The sequence below is a fragment of the Mastigoproctus giganteus genome, chromosome 5 (genome assembly GCF_048544385.1).
Source record: "Mastigoproctus giganteus isolate SK-2022 chromosome 5, ASM4854438v1, whole genome shotgun sequence".
NCBI lineage: Eukaryota > Metazoa > Arthropoda > Arachnida > Uropygi > Thelyphonidae > Mastigoproctus > Mastigoproctus giganteus.
Window position 1 is genome coordinate 188,609,970 of NC_143579.1, and position 22,926 is coordinate 188,632,895.

The 22,926-nt window shown below is 38.5% G+C and overlaps 1 protein-coding gene across 1 annotated transcript in view; it reads left to right on the top strand.

Moving 5' to 3' along the window:
- The window catches only part of LOC150085943 (galectin-4-like), a 132,632-nt gene that overhangs the window by 81,254 nt on the left and 28,452 nt on the right, over window positions 1–22,926 (top strand). Inside the window, exon 6 of the mRNA XM_090373600.1 lies at window positions 8,703–8,791. Within this exon, the coding sequence (XP_090229726.1) occupies window positions 8,703–8,791 (89 nt within the window). The remainder of the gene's footprint in view (window positions 1–8,702; window positions 8,792–22,926) is intronic.

Genomic DNA, 22,926 nt, shown 5'->3' on the forward strand with positions numbered 1-22,926 from the left:
TTCTTCTGAATTGGCTTCTATAATTCCCGCTCTCTCTTTCAAAACAGTCCGAACACGTGCCGCCACCAGCCAACATCCATTTACTGTCCAACTTCAAACCCACAGAACCAACTTTTCATCTTCCTCATTTATTCATTCAACTGCCGTTTTCTGGAACAACCTTCCTTCATACGTATTTCCTGAAAATTACAATCTACAGAAGTTCAAGTCCAATGTCAACAAATATCTGCTTTCGTCTTTTCAACCTCCAACCCAAGCACTGTACTAAGTACTATAGGTTATAATACCTCTCGTGTTTGGGGTTCACATAAAAAAAAAAAAAAAATTGTAGCAGGGGCGCTTAATGATTTTGTAATAACTGAGAGCAAAGTGGAGGAGAAATTGTCAAAGTTAAACATAAGAAAGGCACCTGGGGGTGGATGGGATCTCTCCAGTTATATTAAAGGAAGCAGCAAAGCAACTAAGCAAGCCCTTAGCCATAATTATTAGAGCATCCTTGGACTCGGGGGAGGTCCCCACGGACTGTAGATATGCAAATGTATCCCCAATTCGCAAAGGCGATCGAAGGGTGACACGAGTAATTACAGACCAGTTAGTTTAACTTCTCTTCAGGGTAAAATAATGGAGTCACTGGTTAAAGATGCATTGCAGGATCATCTAGACAAGACTGCAGCAATAATTCAGACACCGCATGGGTTTGTTAAGGGAAAGTCTTGTCTGACAAATTTGATAGAATATTATGATGTCGTTACAAAGGAAATGGATGCAAAAAATAATTTTGATATCATATATTTGGATTTCAGGAAAGCTTTTGACACTGTTGCACATGGAATACTATTGTACAAATTGGAGAAGAATGGTATTAAGGGTAAGTTGGTACAATGGATAAAAGGATGGTTGAGTAGGAGAAGACAGAGGGTGGTAATCAATGGGTGCTGCTCTTCGTGGACTAATGTTATTAGTGGAGTCCCACAGGGTTCGGCATTGGGTCCACTGTTGTTTTGTTTATTTATCAATGATATTGATGAAGGTATATCAGGCTTAGTGTCGAAGCTTGCAGATAATGCAAAGTTTGGCAAGGTTGTTAATGACAGTAATGGCAGTGTGGTACTGCAACAGAAGTGGCAGCTGAAGTTTAACCTTGACAAATGCAAAGTACTGCATATTGGTAGAAGTAACCCCAAAGAAATGTACCAACTGTGTGGTACTACATTTAAGGTGGTAGAAAATGAAAAAGACCTGGGAGTAATTGTGCAGTCAGATATGAAGTTTTCTGAGCAATGCAGACAGGCTGCCTGGGCAGGTAATGGGGTTTTGTCAATGATATAGAGGAATTTTGCTAGCAGGGAAAAGGAGTTGATTGTCTCTCTGTATAAGGCAATGGTCAGGCCACGCCTTGAGTACGGTGTACAGGTCTGGAGGCCTCATTTTAGGAAGGATGTAGATTTGCTTGAGTGTGTACAGAGAAGGGCAACAAGATTGGTGAGGGGAATGAAGGGATCCTCTTACCAAGAGAGGTTTAAGTTCTGCAAATTGCAGTGGCTGGAGACTAGCCGCCCGCACGGTGATCTTATTGAGGTGTATAAGGCCTTGAATGGGTTGAGCACGCTAAATTCTGATGGGATCCTTCTACTTTTTTTTTTTTTTTTATGTAAACCCCAAACACGAAAGGTATTAGAACCTATAGTACTTAGTACCATGCTTGGGTTGGAGGTTGAGAAGACGAAAGAAGATATTTGTTGACATTGGACTTCTGTAGGCTGTAATTTTCAGGAAATATGTGTGAAGGAAGGTTGTTCCAGAAAACGGCAGTTGAATGAATAAACGAGGAAGATGAAAAGTTGGTTCTGTGAGTTTGAAGTTGGACAGTAAATGGATGTTGGCTGGTGGCGGCACGTGTTCAGACTGTTTTGAAAGAAAGAGCGGGAATTATAGAAGCCAATTCAGAAGAACAGTGCCCATGGAAGCATCTGTAGAAGAGGCATGCAGCAGAAACAGTACATCTGTGAGACAGCGAGTGGAGAGAGACTCTGTTAGAGATGAATCATTAATTAACCTAACTGTCCTCTTCTGAATGGAATCAAGAAGCCTGAGAGAGGTTTCGGGGGCACCACCCCAGATGTGGGAACAATATTCCATGGCAGGGTGGATTTGGATTTACGCAGAGTGAGCAGCTGTTTGGAAGAAAAGTAACGCCGAGAGCGAAAGAGAAAACCAAGTTTTTTAGATGCAGAGGAAGCAATATTTGTAATGTGCTTGTGCCAAGAGAGATTAGAAGTAAGGGTAATCCCCAAAAGAGATATATCATTTTGCCTAGAAATCGGAGTGTCACTAAAGATAAGCATACGAACAGAAGAATCCTTTTTGCGAGATATAAGACAAGACTGGGTTTTAGAAGGGTTGAAATCAACTAAGTTGTCTTTGCCCCACTGGAGAATTACCTGAAGATCGGCATTTAAGGAATTGGTAGCAGATTTTCGGGAAGTTGAAGCTGATTGAGCAGGACAAGGTTTCTCAAAATGGAAAGTGGAATGCAATGTGCTATCATCGTCAATACTATGGATAGGATTTCCAGTCAATGGAAGAAGGTCATTAATATACAAGAGGGAAAGAACTGAACGTCGGGGGGCACCGGCATTAGTGGAGAAGTTAGAAGACAGAGAGCCATCTACCATCACCCTCAGTGAGCAATCAGAGAGAAAACTGGATAACCATTTACTAAAAACAGTTGGCAAACCATAAGATGGAAGCTTGTTTAGAAGACCTTTATGCCAAACACGTTCGAAAGCCTTTGAGATGTAAAGAGTAACTACTTGTGTTTCACCGAACCCTTCCACTGAATTAGTCCATAAATGGGTAATATAAGCAAGAATATCACCAGTGGATCGACACTGACGGAATCCATACTGGCGATCATTGATCAGACGGAAGGTTTCTAGGTAGTTTAAGAGTTGGAGGTTAATTGATTTCTCCATTACTTTAGAAAGAGTAGAAGTAATTGCAATGGGACGATAATTGGATGGGAGGGATTTGTCATTCTTTTTAGGAACCGGGTGGATATGAGCAAATTTCCAAGCAGAAGGAAAAACACCTTTGGAATAAGAAAGTGAAAAAAAGGTGACAAAGAATAGGAGTAAGTTCAGGAGCACAGGTTTTGAGAACAAGTGGAGAAATACCATCGGGACCTGGAGTTTTTTTAGCATCAAGGTTTGTCAAAATCCTTCTGACATCCTTTTGACGGAAGACCACAGGAGGCATTGAATGGAGTGGGTTGGGAATGGTGGGAGGTGTTTTACCAAGATCATTAATACATGAGTTGGTAGAAAAATGGGATGCTAGCAGGTCAGCTTTATCCTTGGCTGAAGTGACAAAACAACCATCTGGTTTGGACAGAGGTGGGAGCAGAGATTGGCAAAAGTTGCGGCCAATAGCTTTGGCAAGAGACCAGAATGCTCGGCTACCATTAGGGCAAGAAGCAAGTTTTCTACTCTTAGCCTGTTCAAACTCTAGTTTGGACTGATTAATAACTGTTTTACAATTGTTGCGAGCTTTGGTGTATGCAGAAAATGAAACTGAAGAATTAGAAACAAGCCAATTACGATATGCAACATTCTTCTCTTGAACACCCTTAGCACATTTATGGAAAACCAAGGTTTTAGATAAAGGACGAGATTTTAAAGTGGAGTGTGGGATAAAGGATTCCATTCCTGCAAGAATAATTTCACTGACACGATCTGAGCAAACGTTGACATCAGAAGTTTTGAAACAGTAATCCGACCAAGGAAAAGAAGAAAAGAAGTCTCGCAGGTCATCCCATTTTGCATTCTTGTAATGCCAAACAACACAAAGTTGGGAATAGCCATGAGATAAAGGTTCCATTGGAGAAGAGACAATCACCAAGTTGTGATCTGAAGTGCCTACAGGAGCTCTCACTTCGACCGTGTACTTAGAAGGGTTGTTTGTGAGAAAAAAATCAAGCGTATTGCCTGTATGATTAGGATTGTCCAGTGTTCATGTAGGTAAATGAACAATCTGTGCAAAGTCATTAGTAATTGAAAAGCCTCAGCATCTCAATCAGCTGGGTCGGTGTGACTAGAAAACGGAAGCCAGCTGGAGTTGTGAACATTAAAATCACCAAGGAATGGTTAAATAAATTTTAAGGAGGAACTGGACAGGCATTTGGAGGGAATGGTGTGATTTTTTTTTTTTTTTTTTTGCTGATGCTGCATAAGCTCATACACTTGCTTTCTTGCATCACATGCCATTACTACTACTACATTTTCAGCAGTTTTCATGGATACCAGATGGCTCGGTCATTAACCATCTTCCACATTCTTTCTTTCTTCTAAAAATCTTTTATGGCATTCAAACACATGAGCTCTCTTGACCCGAAGACTACAGGCCCTGTTAGGTTTGGGCATCTGTGGTGAGGCCCAAGGCTAGCACATCATGTGCCTGTTCATAAGTACGGCCCTGGAAAGAACAGTCCAGCTTAAACCATTGCATCACCAGTAGATCTTTTAGATCACGTGTAGTAACACGAAGAAAAGAATGAGTTAAACAGTCCATATCACTATAGGATGCTCACTATGATGGATGCATCAAGACAACATAAGAAAATACTACACGGTAATCATTGCATTACAAGGAGATGCAAGAAAATCTCCAGTTGCACTTAATGCATTGCATCACAATACAGGCACCTCCGTAGCCAGGTGGGAAGGAGCAGCAGTGCATAGTATATGCTTCTTGATTAGACCGGGGTTCGAGCCCGTCACCACCAAATACGGAGAATGCGGAAAGGTCAGGGAATGACTGGAGCAATATGGCCTTAGTTGCTAATGCTCCTAAAAACCAAATAACAAACAAACAAGCATCACAATGAGATACAAAAGAGAATGGTGCACTTTTTTATGGAACACAGCAGAAATCCCCGCTCTTCACGTTGTTTGTTTTCCACACGCCCTCAATGAAGTTGCACCATCAGCTAATGCACAGTGTGGAGACAGAAGGCACACAAATTTGCAACTGTAGTTAGACTTAGACAAAATTCATCTATTGGAATGATCTGAAATATCAATTTCTGTGTCTTACCATGCCTGTCGCAATTTCTTTAGAAACTCAAATAAGGAGCAATAAGATGTGCATTGTACTATTGAAAAACGCTAAACAGTTCTGTTCTAGTTCTACAAAATGACGGACATGATACTGTGAACAGAATGCATTGCTGAATGGTGCGTCACTAGATAACTAGCACAAGTTGGTCTCGGCAGAAGCGGCAGTGCGTAGCACACGCTTCTTGATTAAACCGGGGTTCGAGCCCGTGATCACCAAAAACGGAGGATGCGGAAAGGTCAGGGAATGACCACCGATATCCCCTGAGCAATATGGCCTTAGTTGCTAATGCTCCTAAATAACAACATAACAACAAGTTGGTCTCATATCCTTATATAAACACTCATGGTAAGAATGTACTCTCTTTTTGCAGTGATAGAACATATTGAAGAACACTAAACAGAATGCTAGGATGATATTTAATTTTTTTTTTTTTTTTTTTTTTTCATTTATTGAGTAAAGTGGCCCCTAGCCAAAAAATCTGGCAAATCCACTATATATATATATGAAGTGCAGTTAATGGCACTTATATGTGAAGTGCCATTAACTGATGGCAATCAACAATTAAACGTATATATATATATACACTGCCCTACCATTAATATCCGGACACCCCTCCATGGATGGGGAAACAGGTCCTATGCATGCAGCATGTCATAGAACCTGCTATGAATATGCACACTGGGCTTCGAACAGACAATTGCAAAAGTGGGCATGCAAGATAACACGTTCAACAGAATTAACAGGCTTCCAACGTGGAATGATAGTAGGATGCCACATAAGCAAGCATTCTGTATGAGACATCGCAGTCACTCTGGGGATCCCTAGGTGAACAGTTAGTGATGTCATATGCAAATGGAAGAGAAATGGGACTGAATCTGCCAGGTAAACCCCGAAAACTAACAGAACAGGACAAGAGAATTCTGCAAAGAACTGTGCATGCAAATTGTAATTTTCCATTGTCTCAAGTCACCCAAACCCTCTGTGAGAGTATTGGGACTAATGTCAGCACTGGTTCAATATAAAGGACACTCCATGCCCTGATGATTGAAGGCCGTCATAAAAGCAAAAGGTTTCAGCACAAAATATTAAATGACACAATAAAAGTTTTTTTTTTTTTTTTTGTCTAAAGGCAGGTGTCTGGATATTAATAGTAGGGCAGTGTATACATGTTACAATATACAAATATTAACAATATCTTATATACATGGAACATTGTACATCATCAATTAATTCAATTAACACATAACGAACAACTATAATGTGCAGTAGTCATCCCGAACTCAACTACAGCACAAGCTGGACAAGCAGGCTATAACCCCCAGGGGCTCACAACTGATGAGTATGGGCTTAGCACACCCAGGGTCCTGAGCTGGATATCATCATTCTTCTCTTTCTTGGTGATTCCCTTCTACTTCTCTCTCTCTCTCTCTCTCAGGGTAACTCGCCGTCTCCGTAGTCAGGTGGGAAGGAGCAGTAGTGTGTAGCACACGCTTCTTGATTAGACCGGGGTTCGAGCCTGTCACCACCAAATATGGAGGATGCGGAAAGGTCAGGGAATGACCACCACATATTCCCGGAGCAATATGGCCTTAGTTGCTAATGCTCCTAAAAAAAAAAAAAAACCAAATAACAAATAACTCAGGGTAACTCAAATTTTTTTTTGACTGGTGCAGCATAAGCCTCAGGCTTCCTTGCACCATATGGCTAATAATAATCACAACAGGAACTGCTGAAGAAACACTACAAATGAGCATCACATCCTAGAGACTGATCATCTACAGTAATCTCCAAAAGATAAAAAGTTCAAGGAACTGCAATCCACTAGCAGTCAGAGAGCTCAACAGAAATTACTCGTATTAACCAGCAAAACCAAGCTGGAAAAAGAATGCTAGGATGATAGTAATTTTGGTTTATCTTTAGCTAAAAAGGCAATGAAACCATCGGGTTTTAACAGAGGAGGGAGTATAGATGGGAAAAAGTTGCAACCAATAGCTTTGGGAAGAGACTAGAATTTTCATCTTTTCTTTGAGCAAGAAGCAAGTTTTCTACTCTTAGCCTGTTCAATCTCTACCTTGAATTGATTAATAACTGCTTTACAATTGTTGAAAGTTTTAGTGTAGACAGAAAATGAACTTGGGATTTGAATGTGAGCCATTTCCAATATGCAACATTCTTATCTTGAACAGCCTTAGCACATTTATTGAAATACCGAAGTTTAATGGAAAACTAAAATTTATTGGGAAAAGATAAAGAATGAGAATTTAAGGTGATGTGTGGAATAAAGGATTTCATCCTATAAGAATAATTTCACTGACACAATTTGAGGAAACTTTAACATCAAAAGGTGTAAAACAGTAATCCAACCAGGGAAGAGAAGAATACAAATCTTGCAGATCATTCCATTTTGCATTGTAGTGCCAAACAATGTGAGGCTGAGAATGATCATGAGGAAAAAAAGCTTCATTACAGAAGACTCACCAGGTTGTGATCTGAGGTGCCTAGAAGACCACTCGCCTTGACCATGTACTTTGAAGAATTGTTCAAGTTAAAAAGATCAAGATTATTTGGTGTGAGTTAGGATTGTCTGGTATTCTGTTAGGTAAATGGACAATCTGTATAAGGTCACAAGTTATTGCAAAAGCCTTAGCATTTTGACCAGTTGCATCTGTTTGACTAGAAAACTGAAGTTAGTTAGTTTTTAGAATATTAAAATTTCCAAGAAAAATTATCTCGTTAGGAAAGTTGGACTTGAAAAAGTTGAGTTTCAAAGAAAGGAAGTGAAAGAGTTCCAAAATATTAGTAGAGTTGGGAGAATTATAGAAGTAACAGACGGGGCCAGCAGGACCAAAACCTGACGGCGACTGCCATCAAGGCCACTTTGTCTTCAATTTGTCCACGGATGAGGAAAATTAGAGAAGGCTTAATTAGATAGAAAATAAACAGAAAGGTGCAGAATGTTTTTATCATTCATATGCATTAATTTTATTTATTTCATTGTCTTATTGTTTAATTATAACAAAAATTATTATTATAATGGATGGAGGTAAGAAGTGAATATATAACAGAATTTTCTCTGATCATTTTACGTCATGGTATGGATTATTTACATTTAGAGTTAACTGCTAATCAGGGTGTATTTTAGTACACTGTGATATATACTTTTGCTATCAGGTATTGTGATGTTATGAAATTTATGCTATTTCATTAGCCACGAGCACCTCTCTCTCTCTCTCTCTCTCTCTCTCTCTCTCTCTCTCTCTCTCTCTCTCTCTCTCTCTCTAGCATTTGTGCACCTTTTCACTTGTAAATATAACAAGAGTAGATTTTTGCTGTATAGTTTTTTAAATTTATGCTTTTGTTTGACTATTTTCATGATAAAAAAAAATAAATAAAATATAAGCATTTTGATATGAAGCAAATCTTCAGACTTCCATTTAAAGCACGTAACCCAGGTATTATTTCTATCAGTGCAAACCTTATACTGTTCCTAAAAACTAGTCAAAGTTTCTCTTTCACTGGGATAAATTTTTACCATGTGCTGTTGATGGGTTAACCAATTTAATTTAATGATACTTTCTTTTCAGGTTGTTCCCATATCATGTGCAATTCCAGAAGGATTGTATGCTGGTTTAAAGTTATATATCAGTGGCTATCCTATTGTAAAGGGTGACAGGTAAATATCTGAATGATACTGCTCTTTCTGCAAGTAATTTTTGTAATTAGCTTTGTATACAGTTTTAGTAATACAAAACGATATGCAATTCTTTTTGTTCTTTCTTACAGTTTCATACATATCATCCTGTTAAACTGGTAATACAAATATTTTATCAGCAGTGGGATGGGGGATAAAATATACAGATATTTTATCCCCCTCTCACCTTGAAATGGACTCCATGGTGGAAGGGATGGGGGGGGATCTCCCATTCTTTCACTACAAGCACTCTTCTAATTGGAGGTTCATAAATACAATTAAAATCTACTCATCACTTAGCCAAATTTATTTGCCCACATGCAAACTACCTTTATGTTACAGCATAGCTGCTGTCAATGTTGATTTTGTTTTTCAGGTTTGAATTAAGTTTTCTCAGTTTATTCCCATATGGACAAAGATGATGATTCTGTCAGTTTTGTTGCTAAAGGTTTCTCAGGATAATATTGTTAATGTATTTAAACATCAAACATTGAGGCTAATGTAAAATGGCTTTCACTCACTCTTAATATTTGAAAATAACTAAATGCACAAGGCATAATACATTAATAGTTTAATATCTGTATGATATCGGTGTAGATACACCATAGATAACTCTTAAGAAACTACGATGGTAGTTGTTGTAGTAGACATTATTTGCTCTGTATCTCATATTGTGCTCTTCCTTCACAATGAGTTACCATGGTATTGCACTACCTTGAATAAGTAACGCTTCACTAATAGAGAAGTAACAGTAGTCTTCTCTAAGTGAAGCATTACTTATTCAAGGTAGTGCAATACTATGGCAACTCGTTGTGAAGGAAGAGCACAATATGAGATACAGAGCAAATAATGCCGACTACAACAACTACCATCGTAGTTTCTTAAGAGTTATCTATGGTGTATCTACACCGATGTTATATAGATATTAACTCACTCTTAATAAATGGGTAGTGAAAAATTGACATGAGTAGTTAATATATTTAGCGTTTGAAGATATTACTCTGAAAATAATATCCAGATCAATAAAGAATATAAACTTAAATAGTACTTACCATTTGTTTATTGGACCTTATTCCATTTGCATCCAGTTTAATGGAATTTTTAAAGTAATAATTGATTGATTAATAATTGATTAACATAGCAAAATTTTAGTTTTATTAAAACATACTAAAAGGTAAACAGTCCCAGTTGACCCAGTGTTCTTGATTTACTAAATTTTATAGACTTATTTTGGATCCTCTGTGTAACTTCTTCAGGCCAAAAATAGTAGGCTGATTATTTGTAAGTGATCCTGTAAGCATAACAGGATCATCTGCACAGGAATGCAGTTATATGGCAATCACAGCATGGATTTGTTAAAGGAAGATCTTACCTGACCAATCTGAATGGCTACTATGATGTAGTAATAAAGGAACTGGATGCAAAAAATAATATTTATGCCCTATACTTAGATTTCATTAAAGCTTTTGCTGCTGTTCCACAATGAAAGATGTTATTCAAAAGCAGTGTGACATTAGGGCAGGTTATTGCTGTGAATAAAAATATCTTACTTGTGTAAAATGACTTTTTACTCAAGCTTAAAAAATGGGCAATGCAAAATTTACATGTGCAATTAATATACACTGCCCTACCATTAACATCCAGACACTGCATATCTACAGATAATCTTTATTTTCAGGAAAACTAATAATGTGTACAGACACCTTTAACCTTAATGACACCCTCTGGTCTCCATGGAACACACTCCACCAATTTTGTGTAAATTTTCTGCCATTTGGTCTTCAAAGTGGCAAACCAGTTCAGCTCTGTTTTTGGGCAGTTTCTCCTTGCATACACCCAATGATATGATTAGAAGTTCTCTATAGAATTGAACTGAGGGCTGTGGGCTGGCCAATCCAACTTTTTGATGCTCATGTCCTCAAACAGGTCCATCACAACATGAGCAGTATGGCATGGAGTGCTGTCCTGCTGTTACTGGTATGTGCCTTCCCCAATGTGCTGCAACAATATAGGTAATGCATCATTGTTTAGAACATCTTGATAGACCTCAGCTTTTGTGGTTTTTTCCAAAACAACCAATGGTCCCCAGCCAAACCATGAGAAACAGCCTCAGACCATCATGCTGCATCTGCCAGACTTCCTTCCTCTAAGCATATACTAGATCCAGGCACGATCATCAGACTGTTAGACCATGTACCGTGAGTGTCATTTCAAAGCACAGCCTTCCATTAGTCTATGGTCTAAAAGCATCAGGCTTTACACCAAGCTGGAAAGCATCTGTCTTTAGTTAGGGTGATTATTGACTTGTAAACAGCTGCACAACTGTGGTCACTGTGTGATGCACACATGATCACAGATAACTCATTTTGTTTTAATTAAAAAATTTTAAATGTGATGATTTTTTAATCCTGTTTGCATCTTCTCTCTAGTTGGCTGATTAAAGAGAACATTAAAGTCTTTTAATTTACAAAATTATTTTATTTTTGGCTCCTGAATAAAAGAAGTAAGCTTCCTATTTAATATAACTGGATAGATCCTATCCACCCTGGGTGCCTTTAACTTCATGTTTATCTTTATGTTTATGTTTATCTTCAACAATTTCTCCTCCACTTTGCTCTGAGTTATGACAAAATTATTTAGCTCACTGCCAGAGTTTAATACACCTCTGGCATTCTCCCCCCCCCCCCAAATAACTCCTCATGTGTAAATGTAGATGCAAAATACTCATTCAGTTTGTTAGCTACCTAAGTGGGATCATCAACAATTGAACCATTGATATCAAGTGGACCAAACTGATTCATCACTTTCCTTCTAGAGTTTAAATAAGTAAAGAACTCCTTGCTGTTTTTCATTGCATCCTTTGCCAAAGATTTCTCGTATTCTGCTTTTGCCTCCCTAACCTCCTTTGTGACTTTATTACAGACCAGCTTATATCTACCACAGGCTTCTGTGTCACCTGTTAATTTATATGTATCCCATGCATTTTTCTTTTCTGCCATGTGTGCATTAGTTCATCTGATATCCATTTAAGCCTAAACCTTGAACAATATTTCTTAGTTGGTATGAAAAGCCTAGTAGCTTCCAAGATTAATTCTTTGAATGCTTCCCATTTAGAATTTGCTGTTGATAACATCATCAGTTGGTCCCACTGTATACAATTTAAAACCTGTCTCAGGCCACCTTTCCAAAAGCAAAAACCCCTCCCTTTACCCCTGGTGGTAGTTACCTCTTTGAGTAAATCCCACATCAGCACAATGTGATCACTGCCACCTAGCGTTTCCTTTATCTGTGGTTGACTTGGCGCATTATGACCCTAGCTGCCAATGCGCCATTAAAAACTAAATCAATCAATCCTTTATCTGTAGAGTCTTAATGCATGAAGAATCACTACTGATAATCAGATCAAGAGTGTTACTCCTTCTAGTTGTCCCAAACATGCTGCTTTAGAAAACAGTCATCCAATAAATCCACAAAAGCCTTGCTAGTGTGTGAGTGACCAATCCACAAGTTCAAATCAGTATTTTCTCTTTCTCTGTTCAGTTGTTCATTCTAGTTATCAGAATCATTTTGCCTATGACACATTCCTACTCTCATATTTGCTTTCCCAATGCTTATGTCACACCAAACTGACTCAACATTGCACTGTCCACCCATGTCAACTGGATGCACTTCCGTAGATTTTATGTGTTTCTTAACTAATAGCATAACCCCTCCACCCTTCCTGTACACATTGTGCTCTCCGAATTCCAATTCTGCATTCCTTATATCTGTGTGACACCATGTTTCTGATATTCCAACAATATCTGCCTTCGATGTTCTGAACAACACCTCAAATTCATTAAATTTATTTACCAAACTCCTAGCATTGGTGTACATGCAAGTAAACATACACTTGTTCTTATTCTTAGCTACGCTAAAACAGCCCATATATTTACTTGTTCCGCGATGACTCCCAGCAGTCTCTAAAAACCCCTGTACCTTGTTTTCCAGCCTGCTGCTCATTCCAATAGAAGCAGTGCAAGAAACACTTTCACCTCTGCCAGCAGCAGCTACTGTTAATCTATTAGTCCGTTTATCCCCCCAACCTAGCAGTTTTCCTACCCACCTAACTCTGCCTCGCAAACACAGCAAATATTCTTGTACCCTTTCTATTTAAGTGTATCCCATCCCTGTAGAAGTAGTCTCTCCTGTTCACAAGCACAGACTAGACTGAGAAAAATTCTACCCCCTTGAGCCTTGCACAATCTCTCTAGGGGCGAGTTGATTGACACTGCTCTCATCATACGCGCCCTGCTATTGTGTCTGGGCAGAATTGCAGACACTTTCAAATTTAACACTGATGGTTAAGTTTGAAAGTGTCTGCAGTTGCTCATATCTCGTGACTTTTTTTTCAACATTGACCTGTACTTGTTAAGTAATTCCATCAGTTTCATACTCTTAATACCAATAGTTCCAACGTGTACAACAATATCACCTTTTCTGCCCTTAATAGATGATATCTGCTCTACAACATCATCAACCCCTGGCAGACTTACCCTGGTCCTGCTCCACCTATCCTTCTTGCACAATATATTCCCTATTTCCCTGACAATAGAGTCACCGACAACAACTAGTTCCTGTGAGACCAGTACATTCTGCCTTGGGGATTGCCACTGTGTTGCCTGATGTTCAAGTTCCATCTCTGGCATTGATGTGGGCAGCTGAGAGCTTGATGGGCCCCTCAATTTAAATCCTTCGAGGGCAGCTACCCCATTCTTCAAGCTCTCATATAGGCCCATAACAATGCTGAGTTGGCACCTGACTTCCTCACATTCCTTATATCAAGCACAAACAAAGACATTCCACTTGGCAATACCATGTCCCATTCCTGAATGCTCCACAAACATCAAACAAGCAGTACATTTAAAAAGGCTGTGATTCAGAGGACATCCCTCCCCCGCCTAGTTCTCCGCCGAGCTACAGCACTCCCACTAATTTCATTCCAATTTCAATTAAAGTTTCAAATGCAATACAATTAAAAATATAACACTAACTTATATCCCAATGCAATTATAACACTATATAAATATATATTTCGGTATCGAGTCTTATCTCTAACCTAGTTACATTATATTAATTTCTTATCTCTTATCAAGTTATATGTATTAAGTTGTAATGTTACGATTGTAAAATCTAAGTTGTTATATGTATTGAAATAAAAAATTACGTTTGTAAAATCTAAGTAGTTATAATAGATAATAAATTTAACCATCTGTTGCCACCTACGCGTGGTTCGAACTCTCACACTGTGCCAAATCACCGATTCTAAAAGCTCTACTAATATTACTGTCATATTATTAAAAGAGTAAATGCGTTGTCTGAAAACTATTTAACAAAGAGGAATCGAAGGCACTTGCTCTCAAGTAGATGTAACCTATAACATTTTCATATGACTTTAATTAATGGTAGAGTTGCATTTATGAGTGTTGTCGCTGTATTGACAATGGTTTAATTGTTGTGTGTGTGTGTGTGTGTGTGTGTGTGTGTGTGTGTGTGTGTGTGTGTGTGTGTGTGTGTGTGTGTGTGTGTGTAGCTTTAAGAGATTTGCCATCTAGGTTTGGATGGCACATTTTCATCAAAGATATCACAGCAGGATTAGGATTATTATTTCATCATATTTGCTGAAATTTTTGAATTTGATATTAAAATTTTACTAATATAGAAGAATCCTGGGGCTCCAAATTAATTGGAACTGAGATTATTTTTGATAATTGGGACTGAGGGTATGTTTGAATTTTTTCAGGTGATCAATTTTCATGTGATATTAATGTTCATGTGATAGTCTTGTTTCTTATTATTAAATGTGTCAATTAATTTGAGAGCAGTTAGGGAAAAAAATAAAGTATAAAAACTGAAAAAATGTTCACATAACTGGAAATTATACTGTGTTACCATTTGTTGTAAGGTTTTTAAGTAATAATCTCCCTTTCTTATCATGGGAAATTTGATTTCTTGCCACTGGGTTACTTGGTTAACCAAAAAAAAAAAAATCATCATTATGCTCAATTCATACTTTGAACTGTGTATAAAAGCCACAGAACAGTTGTATTTATTGCAATAAAATGTGCAGTTTATATTAGTTTTACAAATATGCACTGATGTTTTTAGACAAAATGGAACAACTTTCCCATTAAAGAAAAACAGTATTTTTATTAGATAGAAATTAAGGTTACTAATCATAAAATCAAACTGCAGCACAGTCCAATTATTAAATCAAATTCAAGATTTACAACACAAAATATGTCAAAACAAATACCTAGATGACATATCTACTTAATCTAAAAACATGATATATACATAATATATTTACATATATATTTATATGAAAAGCATATTCATATATTCAGTACGTTACATATGGGACAGAGTTTTATTTAAATTTCAACTTTCCTATTCAGTGATATTTTAAAAAATAATATACATAAACAGAGTATATTTTAAAACTTATTTCAAAACATGCTTTTAAAGTACTTGTTTTATCTCTCTCTCTCACATAGAATTGTAATTAATCTTCAGTGTGGAACACGTCCGTTTCCAAAACCAGATTTAGCAATTCATATTTCTATCAGAATCAAGAATGAGGTTACAGTTTTTAATACTAGAGTGAATAACATTTGGAAGAAGGAACAGGAAACAAACTTTTTTCCTTTTCAAGCTGGAGCTCATTTTGATATGTTAATTCATGTAGAAAGAAAAAAATTTATAGTTGAAGTTAATGGTGAAAAATTTTTTCAACTGTTTTATGATAAATTGCTACTAAAATCTGTAGATACATTGCATATTGAAGGAGATGTAATTTTAAAATCAGTCCAATTCAGATGAGTGATGTTTATAATTAAAAAATAAATAAATAAATAATTGTGTACACAAAGTTCAGTACTCAGGTGTTTCTATAAATAGATGTACATTTTATATATAGCATATATATAATCAGGAGCCTAATGACTGTTGTAGTTTGTTTATCTTTAAAAAATAATAACATAGGTATTTGTCTTAGCATAGGTATTAATTTTAAAAATACATGTACCTACCCTTTATAGAATAGATAAATAAGAAGCACAACATATGTGAAAGAAAAGACAAAAGTTGTTACCTTAGCATTGATTCTCAAGTAGTAAGGCTGCAGCAAGTTTACCTTACGATTTTGATATGCCTCTGTTGGTGTAAATATATCAAATTAATTTTATCTAGCTATAGATTAGGTATGATATACTGGAACTTGGGCTCAAAAAACAAAAATTGACTGGGAAAATCCTATAAAAATTCAGTTTCAACTGTTCGTCTGTGTATTATATGCACATACTTGTCAACTTTTATTTTGAATTCATCAACAGAGTAACAAGAAATTTTAACAAAACACCTAAATCCAGTGATGGGATTCAGTTGGTTTACCTGAACCTGTTCCTAGAATTTCCCCAAGTTTGCCGAACTAGTCCCTAAAGGCTGTTTCACACCAAACGACCTTGGTCTACGTTTGGTTTTTCTTTGTTATCTTGAAAGTGGGGGGGAGTAAGGTGATAGAGAACCGGTTTTTAAAATTTATGATTCCCACCACTGCCTAAATCTAATGAATAAAGGAGAAACTTTCGACTGTATATGAGATGTTTATTGTAGTAGTGCAGAATGAAGCTGATGTAGAGACTAATATCCACACACAAGTACCAAATATAGACTAAAAAGTATAGTTACATGTATTTTACATTTCAAAGATTTTGTGATTATGCCACTTCTCCAGAAATGATGAGGTGCCTCCATAGTCAGGTGGGCAGGAGCAGCAGTGCGTAGCACACGCTTCTTGATTACACCGGAGTTCGAGCCCGTGACCACCAAATACGGGGGATGCAGAAAGGTCAGGGAATGACCACCGCATTTCCCCGGAGAAATATGGCCTTAGTTGCTAATGCTCCTAAAAACCAAATAACAAACCAGAAATGATGATAACACTCAAATACGCAGGGCTGTATTAACATAGAAGCTTAGAAGCAGGTGCATCCAGATCTGGGAGACAGCAAAAATACAGACCTTATGTTTATGGAGTAGGCACCACAAAATGAAAACAGAGGCATGTCAGAATCTTGACATGACAAATGACATCAGAATCTTTTCCCAGATATTGACTGGAATTTGGGGAATGGTTACTCACACACTAGTAGGGCTTTTGTGGATTTATTGGATGATTGTTTTCTACATCAGCATGTTCGGGAGGCAACTAGAGGGAGTAATACTCTTGATTTGATTATCAGCAGTGATTCCTCATGCATTAAGAATCTGCAGATAAATGAACCACTAGGTGGCAGTGATCACAGTGTGCTGAAGTGGGATTTACTCAAAGAGGTAACTACTATTAGGGGTAAAGGGAAGGGTTATTGCTTCCGTAAAGGCGACTACGATGGACTGAGACAGTATTTAAATTCTATACAGTGGGACCAACTGATGATGTTACCAACAGCAAATTCAAAATGGGAAGCATTCAAAGAACTTATATTGGAAGCTACTAGGTTTTACATACCAACTAAGAAATATTGTTCAAGGTTCAGGCCTAAATGGATTTCAGATGAACTAATGAGGCATATGGCAGAGAAGAAAAATGCATGGGATACTTACAAATTAACACATGACACAGAAGCCTATGATAGATACAAGTTGATATGCAACCAAGTTACAAAGGAGGTTAGGCAGCCGAAGGCAGATTACAAGAAATCCTTGGCAAGGGATGCAAAGAAAAACAGCAAAGAGTTCTTTACTTATGTAAACTCTAGAAGGAAGGGGATGAATCAGATTGGTCCACTTGATATTGATGGGTCAACTGTTGATGATCCTGCTCAGGTAGCTAACAAACTAAATGAATATTTTGCATCGACATTCACACATGAGGAGTTATTCAGCGAGGGGAATGCCAGAGGTGTATTCAACTCTAGCAGTAAGCTACAGAATCTTGAAATAACTGGGAGTAAAGTGGAGGAGAAACTGTTGAAGATAAACACAAGAACGGCACCCGGGGTGGATGGGATATATCCAGTTATATTAAAGGAGGCAGCAAAGGAAGTAAGCAGGCCCTTAGCCATAATTATGAGAGCTTCCTTGGACTCAGGGGAGGTACCCATAGACTGGAAATGTGCAAATGTGACCCCAATTCACAAAGCATTATCAAAGGCTGACACAAGTAATTATAGACCTGTGAGCTTAACTTCTGTTCCAGGAAAATTAATGGAGGCACTGGTTAAAGAAGCACTGCAGGATCATTTAGACAAGACTTCAGTTATAGCTCAGACACAGCATAGTTTTGTTAAGGGGAAGTCTTGCCTGACCAACTTGATTGGATACTATGATGCAGTCACAAAAGAACTGGATGCAGGGAATAACTTTGATATTATATACTTGGATCTTAGAAAGGCTTTTGATACTGTTGCACATGGAAGACTGCTACACAAATTGGAGCAGTGTGACATTGGAGGCAAATTGCTGCTATGGATAAAGGGGTGGTTGAGGGGGAGAAGACAGAGAGTGGTAATCAATGGACACTGCTCATCGTGGACTAATGTTATTAGTGGAGTCCCTCAGGGCTCAGTATTGGGTCCATTATTGTTTTCTGTATTTATAAATGATATTGATGATGGTATATCAAGCTTAATGTCCAAGTTTGCAGACGATACAAAGGTTGGCAGGGTTGTCAAGGACACTACTGACACTATGCTGCTGCAACAGGATCTGGAAAGGTTGAGCAGATGGGCTGAGAGGTAGTAGTAGTAGTAGTAGTAGTAGTGGCACATGATGCAAGAAAGCAAGTGTAGGAGCTTATGCAGCATCAGCCAAAAAAAAAAAAAAAAAAAAAAAAAAATCATCACACCATTCCCTCCAAATGCCTGTCCAGTTCCTCCTTAAATTTATTTAACCTATCAACTTCCACAACGACAGATGGAAGTTTGTTCCAGCAATTAACCACCCGCTGGCTAAAGGCAAATTTCCGCACATCTATTCTACATCTGTCCTTTCTTAATTTGAACTTATGTCCCCGTAGGTTCGTAATCTGAACAAGTGGAAGGATCCCATCAGAATTCAGCGTACTCAACCCATTCAAGGCCTTATAGACCTCAATCAGATCACCGCGCAGGTGCCTAGTCTCCAGCCACTGCAATTTGCAGAACTTAAGCCTCTCTTGGTAAGAGAATCCCTTCATTCCCCTCACCAATCGTGTTGCTCTTCTCTGTACACGCTCAAGCAAATCTACATCCTTCCTAAAATGAGGCCTCCAGACCTGTACGCAGTACTCAAGGCGTGGCCTGACCATTGCCTTATACAGAGGGACAATCACCTCCTTTTCCCTGCTAGCAAAATTCCTATATATCATTGACAAAACCCCATGACCTGCCCTAGCAGCCTGTCTGCATTGCTCAGAAAACTTCATATCTGACTGCACAATTACTCCCAGGTCTTTTTCATTTTCTACCACCTTAAGTGTAGTACCACACAGTTGGTACGTTTCTCTGGGGTTACTTCTACCCATATGCAGTACTTTGCATTTGTCAAGGTTGAACTTCAGTTGCCACTTCTTAGCCCATCTGCCCAAATTATCTAGATCCTGTTGCAGTAGCACACTGCCATTACTGTCATTAACAACCCTGCCAACCTTTGTGTCATCTGCAAACTTCGACATTAAGCCTGATATACCTTCATCAATATCATTGATAAATACACAAAACAACAGTGGACCCAACACCGAACCCTGTGGGACTCCACTAATAACATTAGTCCATGAAGAGCAGCACCCATTGATTACCACCCTCTGTCTTCTCCCACTTAACCATCCTTTTATCCATTGTAGCAACTTACCCTTAATACCATTCTGCTCCAATTTGTACAGTAGTCTTCCATGCGCAACAGTGTCAAAAGCTTTCCTGAAATCCAAGTATTTGATATCAAAATTACTTTTCGCATCCAGTTCCTTTGTGACCACATCATAATAACCAATCAAATTTGTCAGACAAGACTTTCCCTTAACAAACCCATGCTGTGTTTGAATTATTGCTGCAGTCTTGTCTAGATGATCCTGCAATGCATCTTTAACCAGTGACTCCATTATTTTACCCGGAACAGAAGTTAAACTAACTGGTCTGTAATTACTCGTGTCACCCTTCGATCCACCTTTGTGAATTGGGGACACATTTGCACATCTCCAGTCCGTGGGAACCTCCCCTGAGTCCAAGGATGCTCTCATAATTATGGCTAAGGGTTTGCTTAGTTGCTTTGCCGCCTCCTTTAAAATAACTGGATAGATCCCATCCACCCCAGGTGCCTTTCTTATGTTTAACTTCAACAATTTCTCCTCCACTTTGCTCTCAGTTATTACAAAATCATTAAGCACACTGCTACAATTTGATAACCTTCTTCCATTTTCAAACTGTAATAATTCCTCACGTGTGAATGTAGATGCAAAATACTCATTCAGTTTGTTTGCTATCTGAGCAGGATCATCAACAGTCGAACCATCGATGTCAAGTGGACCAATCATATTCATCCCCTTCCTTTTAGAGTTTATATAAGTAAAGAAATCCTTGCTGTTTTTCTTAGCATCCTTTGCCAAAGATTTCTCGTAATCCGCCTTCGCCTGCCGAACCTCCTTTGTGACCTGATTACAGACTAGCTTATATCTGCCACAGGCTTCTGCGTCACCTGATAATTTATATGCATCCCATGCATTTTTCTTCTCTGTCACGAGTCTCATTAGTTCATTTGATAACCATTTAGGCCTAAACCTTGAACGATATTTCTTAATCGGTATATAAAGTCTAGTAGCTTCCACGATTAATTCCTTGAATGCTTCCCACTTAGAATTTACTGTTGGTAACATCGTCAGTTGATCCCACTGTACAGAATTTAAAAACTGTCTGAGACCACTGTACTCCCCTTTACGGAAGCAAAAACCCTTTCCTTTACCCCTGACGGTAGTTACCTCTTTGAGTAAATCCCACTTCAGCACACTGTGATCACTGCCACCTAGTGGTTCCTTTATCTGCAAATTCTTAATACACGAATGATCACTGCTGATAACCAGATCAAGAGTATTACTTTCTCTGGTTGCCTCTCGAACATGCTGCTGCAGAAAACAATCATCCAATAAATCCACAAAAGTCTGACTGGTGTGTGAGTGACCAACCCACAAGTTCCAGTCAATATCTGGGAAGTTAAAATCCCCCATTATAAGACATTCAGATTTACTGGCCCACTCTATTTCTCTGTACAATTGTTCATTGTACTCACTCAAGTCATTAGGCCTATAACACACTCCTACCCTTATTTTTCCTTTCGCAGTGCTTATCTCGCACCAAATTGACTCAACAGAGCACTGTTCATCTATATTAACTGGGTGCACTTCCTTTGATTTTATGTTTTTCTTAATTAACAGCATAACACCCCCTCCCTTTCTGTCCTGTCTATCCTTTCTGTACACATTGTACTCCCCAAATTCCAGTTCTGCATTCCTTATATCTTTGTGACACCACGTCTCTGCTATCCCAACAATATCCGCCTTTGATGTCTTGACCAACACTTCAAATTCATCAAATTTATTTACTATACTTCTAGCATTGGTATACATGCAAGCATACATGCTCCTATGCCTATTCCTTGTTACCCTAACACATCCCATATACCCAACTATTCCATGATGACTGCCATCCGTCCCTGAAACCCCCAACACCCCTCGCTCCAGGTCGCTTCTTATTCTAATAGAAGTTGTGCAAGAATCACCTTCACCTCTGCCTGCGGTTACTGTTAAACTATTAGTCTTTGTGTCCCCCCAAACTAGCAGTTTTCCGACCCACCTAACACTGCCTCGATAGCATCAGCAAATATTCTTGCACCCTTTCTATTTAAGTGTATCCCATCCCTGTAGAAGCAATCTCTCCTGTTAACAAGTACAGTCCAGGCTGAAAAAAATTCTACCCCTTGAGCCTTGCACAATCCTTCCAGGGCCGAATTGATCGACAAGGCTCTCATCATGTACTCCCTCCTATCGTGTCTGGGCAGAATTGCAGACACTTTCAAATTCAACCCTATTTCACGGCTTTTTTTCAACAGTGACCTGTACTTGTTGAGTAATTCTGCCGGTCTCCTACTCTTAATATCATTAGTGCCAACGTGTACAACTATATCACCTTTTGTGCCCTTGAAAGATGATATCTGCTCTACAACGTCATCAACCTTTGCCCCTGGCAGACATACCCTGGTCCTGTTCCACCTATCCTTTTTACATAGCATGTTCCCCGTTTCCCTGACAATAGAGTCACCAACAACAACTAGTTCCTGTGGGACCAGCGCATTCTGCCTTAGGGGTTGCCGCTGTGTTGCGTGATGACCAAGTGCAAGCTCTGGCGTTGATGTGGGCAGCTGAGAGCTTGATGGGCCCCTCAATTTAGTTCCTTCGAGGGCATCCACCCTGTCCTTCAAGCTCTCATATAGGCCCATAAGAACGCTGAGTTGTTGCCTGATTTCGATACACTCCTTGCATCGCGCACACACACAAAGACATCCCCCATGGCAATATCATGTTCCGTTCCAGAGAGTTCGGCAAACATTTCACAAGTTGCACATTTTTTTAGGCTGTGATGCGTTGGAGAATTGCCCCCCTCAGTTCTCCCCCGAGTCACAGCACTCCTGCCACTTTGTGCCCGTTGCTTTGCTGCTCTAGTTTGGGGCATGGTAGTTTAAATTAATAAAATCAATAAATTAAATGTCAGTAGTATTTGAATAGAAACTATTAAATAGAAACAGTGAAGCGTATTACTATATAATTATGCGTTAGAGCTACCTAGCTACCTCAATTAAAAAATTTGAATTCCCTACCACTATATCCAAAAACAATGGCTACAAAAATGGAACGAAATAACGGTTTTACCTATCGTAAGTAAAATCCACAAAAACTCTTTATCTAAATTAAAAATAAAAAATAACCAGCGTAACTATAACTATATGACTACGTATTAAGTACAATATAAAATAACAATCATGTAAATAACAGGTAAACACTTATCGTTTTTGCAGAGCCTGTAACTGATAGCTGTAACTTTTAAAGAGATTCA